Source organism: Gymnodraco acuticeps, unplaced genomic scaffold (genome assembly GCF_902827175.1).
Source record: "Gymnodraco acuticeps unplaced genomic scaffold, fGymAcu1.1, whole genome shotgun sequence".
NCBI lineage: Eukaryota > Metazoa > Chordata > Actinopteri > Perciformes > Bathydraconidae > Gymnodraco > Gymnodraco acuticeps.
This window is the reverse complement of record NW_022989857.1, coordinates 103789-113788: the sequence shown is the minus strand read 5'-3', so window position 1 is coordinate 113788 and position 10000 is coordinate 103789. Positions and strand designations below refer to the sequence as shown.

At 40.4% G+C, this 10000-nt stretch overlaps 1 protein-coding gene across 4 annotated transcripts in view; it reads left to right on the top strand.

Annotated features, from left to right (window-relative positions):
• Positions 1-10000, top strand: part of LOC117562308 (WD repeat-containing protein 7) — a 113393-nt gene that overhangs the window by 49158 nt on the left and 54235 nt on the right. For 3 of the 4 annotated variants that reach the window (XM_034240118.1, XM_034240126.1, XM_034240110.1), the window contains 3 exons: positions 3932-4015; positions 7003-7121; positions 7460-7583. In XM_034240118.1, the coding sequence (XP_034096009.1) occupies positions 3932-4015; positions 7003-7121; positions 7460-7583 (327 nt within the window). The remainder of the gene's footprint in view (positions 1-3931; positions 4016-7002; positions 7122-7459; positions 7584-10000) is intronic. The other variant, XM_034240135.1, reaches the window with a different exon arrangement.

The window sequence follows — 10000 nt, the reverse complement described above, 5'->3', positions numbered from 1 at the left end:
GGAGTCCCTTTTCACAGAGAAATAAATGAGGAGGCCCCTCTAATATACTGCAGCATTTACCCTGAGAGAATGAGAGCCGGGTGTACATGCACATAATTTAACATACCTAAAAACCTCTCTTACCATCACACTCCTTCATCTAAACACGCATTTATTTTTCTGGGTTTTGGTCCAAACACTGCCTGCAATTTCCACCAGTAATAACTGTTTTAAAAAATCCAGGTTTCCATGTGAATGAACTGATAAATTGTAACCCAGATTTTTTATAAAATTAGCAAAATAAATGCAGACGGTTACTTTGTAATCTCATGTTTCTATCTATCAGAATTGGTTGATCAAGATAAGCTCAAAGTGGCTCCATACATTTATTAGAAAACGATTGAACTAGTGTAGAAAACAGAATGCAACAAGGTTAAGTACTTGAAGGAGCGCCAATCAAACCTTGAGACGAGAAATACATATATGATGCATAATGTTTACTTTTAAAGACTATCATACATGAGAGTAACAAATGCGTCACTTCCGGGCAAAGAGTACGGCTCCGCCCACTTTTGGGGGAAAACAACGCTGTCATTTGAATGCAATTCAAATTCTGAAGTTTTGGCTAATCCGATCAGAAATGTAAGAAAACTGTGGATTTTTGGATCTTCAAAGAGCCCGATTCCAATGGCCAGACAGGCAAACAATTACATTAAGCCATTCGAAATCGACGACCAGGCTCGATATATGGTTAAATATATCAGTAGGCTATCGATTTCTTTCATCGAGTCACTTTATGGCCCCGCCCACTTTTGGGGGAAACAACGCTATCATTTGAACGGCGATCAAGCCTGAAGTGACGGAGCTCTTCTTTACTTTCCTTTCTTCTTAGAGGAAGTACAGAAACACTGAACTCTGGATTTGTTTTAATGTTTGAGGAGCAATAAACGACACAGCAGCTTTTTGGCATGATACAACTATTATTTTCTGCCTCGCTCATGAGAGGAACAGCTGGAGAAATTACAGCCTCGCCTGCTGCTTTTAATTCAACCATATATCGAGCCCGATCGTCGATTTCAAATGATTTAATGTAATTGTTTGCCTGACTGGCCATCGTAACCGGGCTCTTTGAAGATCCAAAAATCCACGGTTTTAAACACCTTTTGATCGGATTGGCAAAAACTTCAGAATTTGTATTCACCGCCATTCAAATGACAACGTTGTTTTCCCCGGGGCCGTAACTTTTGCCCGGAAGTGACGTGGATGTTACCCTCATCTATAGGCTAATAGATATTGTACTACAAACATTCTGGAGGCTAATCCTTTTAGATGATGGTGCCAATGCTTTAATTATGTCATGTGGGTTTTTAGACTCTTAAATACTGTTCTCGTCAACATTCATATTTAATTGAGACTGCAAAACTCTGGGAAGCCCTTCAAGGTATTTCAACACTTTAATTTATTGGCAATGCTAACAAAAATACAGTGCTATACTGACCATGTTATATTGTGACATTACATAGCTTTCCTTAAACTAAACTGTATTTGACTTATCGATGCATTTAACTGCTTTAGTTTGAACTTGATCTGAGTTTTGCTGCGTGAAGTTACAGCGACCTGATTTCTCTCTCCGTTAGCTGTGAATATTAAAGGATTATCTGCATATTGGGTTGTTTGAGAGTGTTACTACCAGCATCAATGGTAGTATGACTATATAATGATGTTACCACCCACATCCAAGCCTTTTCTAGAGGGCACTGTCCTCGATTATGATTGGACCAAGGCCTTATGGTACAAAACACAAGGTGAAGAAGTTGTATTAAACTCCTCATTCAGCAGATTTTCATTTTGAATACGTTCCTGCACTGATGCTTGCGACCTGCTCTCATCTTCTCTGTCTCTCTCTGTCCAACACTGCATGGCTTCAGCCTGCTGACTGTACAAACACTTCTCTCCAATATTTCTTTCTCTGTTCTTTCAGTCAATGTCTCTTTTGTGTTTGTGCGTTTTCCCTAAACCCTCAACTTATGGGACGTTGCTATTTCTCTGATATGTCCTGTTGTGATTTCTCTGTTTGTATTTCAGTTTTTCTAATGTGTAACTGTAAAGATATGTACTGTCTATGACTGCATCGAGATGTCCTTAGTTACTGAAATCCTTAATTGCCAAATACCCTTGAAAAACGACTTAATCATTTAATCTCCACAGTAAAAAGGTTTCAGGTTTCTGGCCCTAGCATAATGAAAAATCAAATCGATATACCAAATAATTTTCCTATGGAATATGGGTTTCATAATCAGCTTGTGTCTGAAACCTTAACCCTTATGTTGTGTTCGGGTCTCCTGTGAACCGTTTCAAGTTAAAAATATAATAACTATGCCTTGGTCGGAACGAGGCTTCATGATATCCTCCACAACAGCTATATAAAAACTACAAAACAGATTTTGACCTTTTTTGCCAAGTCTGAAGGTCTCTAAAAAAAAAGTGTATAATTTGGTGTTCGGGTCTGGGGACCGTTGTGACGAAAAGGGAGCCGAGCCAGAAGGCAAAGCTCTCTGTCTACCGGGCCATTTTCGTTCCTACCCTCACCTATGGTCATGAAGGATGGGTCATGACTCATGACCGAAAGAACGAGATCGCGGATACAAGCGGCCGAGATGGGTTTTCTCCGCAGGGTGGCTGGCGTCTCCCTTAGGGATAAGGTGAGAAGTTCGGTCATCAGGGAGGGACTCGGAGTTGAGCCGCTCCTCCTTCGCGTCGAAAGGAGCCAGTTGAGGTGGTTCGGGCACCTAGTTAGGATGCCACCTGGGCGCCTCCCTAGGGAGGTGTTCCAGGCACGTCCAGCTGGGAAGAGACCAAGGGGTAGACCTAGGACCAGGTGGAGGGATTATATCTCTTCGCTGGCCTGGGAGCGCCTTGGGATCCCCCAGTCAGAGCTGGTTGATGTCGCCAGGGAAAAGAAAGTTTGGGGCTCTCTGCTGGAACTGCTACCCCCGCGACCCGACCACGGATAAGCGGGAGAAGATGGATGGATGGTCTGGGGAGACCCAGCAGAATTGTTTTGGGTGACTCGGGGTAACATTAGGCCCAATCAAGATTCATCTTTGACTTTAGACACCCCTCCCCCACCCCCTTCATCCACTGTAACAATATTTTTTTCGCAACATGCACCTGGTCTCGTATTACACCTATTGATGTAGGTTTGGAGGGAAATCTTACATAGCTTATTGCCAACTTTAGCGGAAGCAATGGATAATAATATATAAACTTAACGCAAAAAGCAAGGCAATTTGTGTTTGGTAGATTATTCCTATGTTGTAATAATGCTTTTTGGCAACAAACGTATACCGTTGGAAAGCCTGTTTTCTTACCCTTCCAATGGTACCACATTTGTGAGGAACAAGCATTTGTGGGATGAGCAGCAGAGCTGAGTGTGTGGGGTGCGCCCATGAAAAATGTGAGAAATCTCCTCTGCCAATGCCAAACTGCTGACTCTAGTTTGGTGGATTGGATGATTGAAGTCTGATAAATGAACACATATTGGCACCAATTGATTGATTAATAATTGATTGATTTAACAAGCAGCCTCAGTAGCGTGTGGAAGAACCATACACAGCCACAACAGCCTACTTTTTCTTTGATTTGGACTTTCTGCATGTTATCTTTCCTGCAGGGTCTGTTGCTGATTTTGCCATAGTTGTGTATGTAAACAACACTGTATATGCAATATGTATTAACTTATTACATCCTTACTTGATAACTATATCTTTTCCATGATACATGTCTTTTTAGTTTCTTTTCTTGTGTGTTTCTTGTTAATACATTTTCTTCTTCCCTGCTGCCTGACTGCGTATCTCTACTTTCTGTTTTGTTTAATGTGATTATATATTCCTAACCTGGTCTTTCCTTCTTGCCCATTTCTCTCCTTCTCTTCCTTTGCAACCTTCTGTAGCTGCCACAGCCAACACCAGCACTCTTCCCACTGTTACCACTGCCCCCCCTGCTGCTTTTCATAACATCCCCTCAGTCAACGAAGGTACAGACTGAACTGACGGGTAGCACTTAAGAAAAACTCTAAGGGCCATTCTCTCTTTTCCAAGATCTTCCTTCTACATCCTTTCCTTAGCTCTTTCCATTTGTCTCTTTGCCATTTTTGTTGTAAATGCTTTCACTTTTCATTCCTATTTACTTAGTTCTCGCTCTTTCTGTCTCCCTTGATGCCATCACAGTTCTTCACTTCCTCTTACTGTACTACTCAGTTTTTTCCTGCTCATCTCTTGAGTCTTGCTCCCTATTTTATTGAACAAGTCTTGCTTTTATAACTGCAGCAAATGTTAGGCTTTCATCTCCGGTGTCTTTTTTGCAGTGTCCTTGTCTTGTTAAAGAACCCTGTGTTTCTCTGTCTGTCCATCATAGCTGAGTTCAGTCCACTTTCAATTCCTTCAGATAAAGACATTCTCAAAAGTAGAATGCTGCCAGACTTGACGCAAAAACGTGTTCAAGTTCTTTAAATGGAAAACCGAACCATTTTGATCATTGGAAGTTAAACCAGTGTTTCCTGGCATATTTCTATATATAAAGAAAACTATATAAAAGGGTAGCAAACTATTCACAACAGCAACCAGACAACAAACTCAAATCAAAGGTGAAAACAAATATCCACAAGTTTTCTAGTGCAGCAAAAATTGGCGAGATAAAGTGCGGTGTCAAAAGCAAACAAGTCGACTTTTTTGAACTGATGGAAGTGAGAGTTCATTGACAACGTTCCTTATGCCCTTTTTTGTATAATTGTTGGCAGAATTGGGCAACCCTGTCCTGTGTCTTCTGTCTCTGTCTGTCTGAATGTCCATCTGTCCCGATGGTTCAGTGTCTCTATGCTCACTGTTTGCATGCTTGCTATTTCCATCTGATGGAATGTGGAGTGTGACTCTGGAGGGGGACAAAAGTCAACGAAAACTATTTTTAAAAAGACCAAATCCATAAAAATCTGGTTTGTGCCGAACGTCCATCTGACAGTGTGCTACTGAATTTTGAATATGTTGCAAAAGTTGTGTTTGAAGCTATGTAAACTTAAACAAATGTATTGTAAATGAACTTAAGTGTTCATTGTAGCTCCATGGCTGAAGTCTTTCTCCCTCTCATGGCCTAATGCCGTTTTCTCTTTTTTAAACGGATATAACAAAAACATGTTTCTGTTTTTCTAACCGGGTGTTAACACAGAGACCGAAATACTATGAACAACCTGAATGTCGCAAAAGAGAACATACAGCAATTTAGGATTATTTTAATTTAGTTTTTAGTTGAATACAGGAAAACAGCAAGCATGCACACAGAGACTCATTCCTTTTAATATTAAGAACCAACCTCTAATGTTATGTTATAGTAAATGGCAACTATAGCAAATATGTCAAGTTTTTACATAAGCACTGCCCTGCAGAAACCTTATTATTCAAATTGAAAACTTCTCCTACTGCCACTTACTTGTTTCAACCCAAAGTGCCCTATTTGTCATGTAACTTCACACATGTCCTAATTGTTTTAAACCACACCACCTAATCTGAAAAAACATCAGATGTATATCCAAATGATCACATCAAAGTTAAGTCTGATCAAATGTTGATGCAGGTTCTCCCATTTCATATTATCATTATGACCCAACGTGTATTCAAGAGCTGAAGAAATAACAGCAGAGGAACTTCCTGTGTTAGCATTTGGGCTAACTGGATTTCTGTTCTTCCCCCAGCATGGGTTTGCAAGTGTCAATGGGATGTACAAACTTTGAATTTGAGGTTTCTGCAAGACAGTGAATGTATCTATGTGAATAGAAGTTGACTGATTATTATTTTCTGATTGTGCATAATAAGACAGTTTGATTATGGTCTAAGACAGACTAACATTTTTATTTTTGTGAAATGCATCCCTGTATTGTTCCTGTATATTGCAATGGCGGAGGTAAGTCTACGTAGTGCCGTTGGCAAAGAAATCTGGATGGAATTTCTTTCCAGCTTGAAAGCTGTATACTGTCCATTCAAGTGCATTGTTCAAAGATGCATCTTCTCTGGAAACCATATATTAAACCAATATATGTGAGTAAGGTGCTTGGTTCATGTGGAGTATCAGCGAGTAAACATTTAAGTCCATTTGTCGTCACAGACGTGTTAAACCTGGTGTACATGTCTTACTGGTTGGTGTTAAATATAAATATATGCCATCATTGTGGCTGATTCAGCGAGATTTGAGGCCTTTTAAAGCGATACCAAGACATTTTGAATGACAGTTTTAACACCAGTCACTCGTGTTATTGCTGAGAAAATGATCTTTCTAACATAATCTATAAACCTACAATTATTTTTAAGTAAACTCCTCCACACATGAAATACAAAAACACACAAGTTCATCATGCTAAGGTGTCGCTATGAGGCTTTGGATCAGTCTGCAGTGCTGTATATCTGTTGTTTACCTGGTCGAATGCCATCAAACATACTCTGGTTAGCAAAAATCATAACTTTGCTCTAATAGAGACTGCAAATATTAGCCGATAATATTCCCGTCCTGTTGTTAGTGAGACTTGTATAAGTAAGAAGGATGTTTGTGAGTGTGAGAAACTCTCTGCTGTCATATGAAGCATTTGTTTTAGTCCTGAAGGATATTTGTTACACTCTCTGCAGTGTGTAATGGTAAAACTTGTCCAAAAAAAAAAGTATGAAATCAGGTGGTTTATCTAACACTTCAAAACATTTTGCACCATATAACTGCTGACCAGACCAATTTCGACATTTCTAGTCCTCTGATGCTCCTCTGCTTGTACACAAAATCAGAAATATTCATTTGGTCGGCTTTAATACATCATCACCAAATTGTTTGATCTGTCCCAACACTTTCATATAACCTATAAATACAATTAAAAGAAAATGTGTTTTTATGTGACAGCAGTGAGATGTGTGAATGAGCTGATAAGAGTCCTTTGAATTGTATATGTGTTGTGTCTCCTCTGACTGTGTGTGTGTGTGTGTATGTGTGCAGGTTGGAGCCAGCTAGCAGCCATGCACTGTGTGATGCTCCCTGACCTCCTTGGACTGGACAAGTTCATACCTCCTCTGCTGGAGATGTTGGCGAGAAGATGGCAGGACCGCTGTCTGGAGGTAACAGACACACACACACACACGCACGCACACACACACACACAAGCCGACAATAATATCAAGCAACCCCATTTTGAAAGAAACGTTAGCCGTATTGTTCTTTTTCTAATAATAGGATAACGGATAATTCATATGACTTATTTGAAATGTTGCCAAGTTGGATATATCGGTTCCACCTTCCATGCAAGAAATTAACCATATTTGTTCACTTTTGTTAAAATAAAAATGAATAACATTTAAAAAATGATATAGCATGAGCTTCAACATGGCTATTCACCTAATGACCCTGTATAGAAGTAAAACAAAAATGCATAACCTTACCCTATTTTCCGTTTTAGGTGCGTGAAGCAGCTCAAGCTCTCTTACTGGCTGAGTTGAGGAGGATTGGCCAATCAGGTCGTAAAGACACCATTGACTTGTGGGCTCCATACCTGCCTCAGTATGTGGACACTGTCAGCTCCCGTAAGTACCCAACACTGCCATATAACTCAAAGAATGATAGAAAGATCTGATTGGTTTTGGCTCCTTTTAGTTGCGGATGTACAGCTTGAACAGGAGGGGGCCGAGCACACAGCCCTGGGGAACCCCAGTTTTGAACACAAGAGTAGAGGCTGTGTGGCCACCAAACCAAACTGAGTGATAGCTCTTTGTGAGAAATTCCAATATACAGTGGTCAAAGTGGTCTTTAAGCCATAAGTGGTAGGTTTAATACAAAATATTGTGTGGGAGAAATGTGTTGAAAGTTGAGCGGAAATCAACAAAAAGCATTTTGAAGAAGGTGTTGTTATTTTACAGACGTGGGAGTACTAAGTGGAGGGCAATTGAGACTGCATCATCTGTGGATATGAGGAAACAAATACAAGATATGTGAAAGAAGTTTGTGAACGCATCATTAGCAATGAAACAGGAAGTTGTCTTTTAGGGATGATAAACTTCTTTATGAAAAAGCTCTTTTAGGAATGACAGACTGGAAAAAAAAACCCAAAAAGTGTAGTTCCGTTACCATTCACCATGGAAAACGCACAAAACTTGGCGTAACCATTAACATAACCCACATATATTCACTGTTACAATTTCCCTGCTTTTGTATTGTAAGGGGACTCATTAGCAACTGCTACAAAACTTAAACCATATTCAGATTTTGTCCGTTCCATTTTAAGAACCTAAAGACTAAAATACAAAGTTTTCCATTGCAAGACCCTTGCTGTGATGTCGTAGCCCCTTTTGAGACACTCGCCATAATACAGAAAGTTTGTACAACTCCAATGTACATTGTTTTCACAGCCCTAAATCCCATATGCATGTCGGAGGAATTTTTCCTCAATTTCTATGTTGTCAACAATGACCCACAGTTATAGACCAACGACCAGCAGAAAGTCAGCCTTGTTGGACGTTGTATGGTCTACACATGATATTCAGTACAGCATCATAATAATGTTTGTTTAGCTAGCGCCACATACTGGATAATGGAAGTACTGCATGATTTGCAATGTGTCATTTCCAGTGTCATTTCCAGTGTCTTTCCCTGGTTCTTTAATAGTCACCCATTATGCACTGCAGCGGTTACAGGGTCACAACAGTACCCCTATAACAGGTTGATATGTGAGGACCCATCCATTGCTGCCTGCAGTATTAATTAGTTTGACAAACATTATTTCCAGTTATGTTTGTGGTTTTAAAGATCAGTTAGCTTTACATTTTTGTTGCAGCTTAAGGAACTATTCCCGATCTCTATCTCTTCATTTGTATATATTCCATGCTCTCCCTGTCTATAGTTACACCTGCTGAAGAGAAGGAAGGTAGCGCTCCACCGTCTGTTACTAGAAACAGCCGACTAAAATACTCTGTGTGTGTCCTGTGTGTCCTGTGTGTGTTTGGGAGTCGCCTTGTGGTTGCTGAGGAGTTTCTCAGGGGAACAGTTGCCATGGAAACGGGCACCGGTCAGTATTGTGTTACCAGAGCAGTACCGCAGGCTGGGGGGGGGGGGGGAGTGATGGGCTGGTGGTGACCTCAGGGGACTAGGGGAGGGGGTTGGGGGGCAGAGAGAGAGAGAGAGAGGTTAAAGGGTCATTGAATTTGATCTGTTTGCTGCACAGCAATACTGGAACAGAGTAAGACGACTCCTGCCGCTCCTGGAATATCATGGGAACATTCGGGGAATGTGTTGAATCCTCTGGAGAAGTCTGTTGTGGAACACCAAATATAGGATTTCCACACATTTTGAACTAAAACTCAGACCTTATTTCCGTCCTGTAAGACAGGGTGTGTCAACCATTCCTGGTCTGTGACCCTGTGTTTTAATCGCTGCAGATTAACGTTTGTCCAAAATCCGATTGGATTTCCATCGGATTTTGGAATATGTTACAGAATAAAACATCTCTGACAAACGCAGAGTAAGAGTAAATACACTCGCCAGAAGGAAAAAGCTTATGTTAGGCTATCGACAAACTACATAGCTGAGAGACTCGTATTCTGCCTGATGACGTTTAGTAGTTTATTCATTCACTTGTTAGAAACTGACGTATTTAAGCAACATAGAAGCGTCAGACATTCACGGGTGGAGTATGTACTGATTATTTTATGTCGTAGAACAAAACGTAAAAAATCTCTTCAGCTTGTGTTAGCCACAGATCTTAAATCATGGCATCTGACCCAAAACTTGTTGTAAAAACAGTTGACTTGGTGACTAAGTGATAAAATGCTAACTAATCTCCGTGTTTCAGGACTCATTCGTGCACGACTATAGAAAGCACGAGATATACGATGGGGAACAAGAGCCTGTGAAAGAACTGGGCTCGAGAAAAAACAACAGACTTGTAGCATCAATAAATTCCCAGGGTCCATTTTCTGAAGTGAAAGTGTACATGTACAAGTGCTGA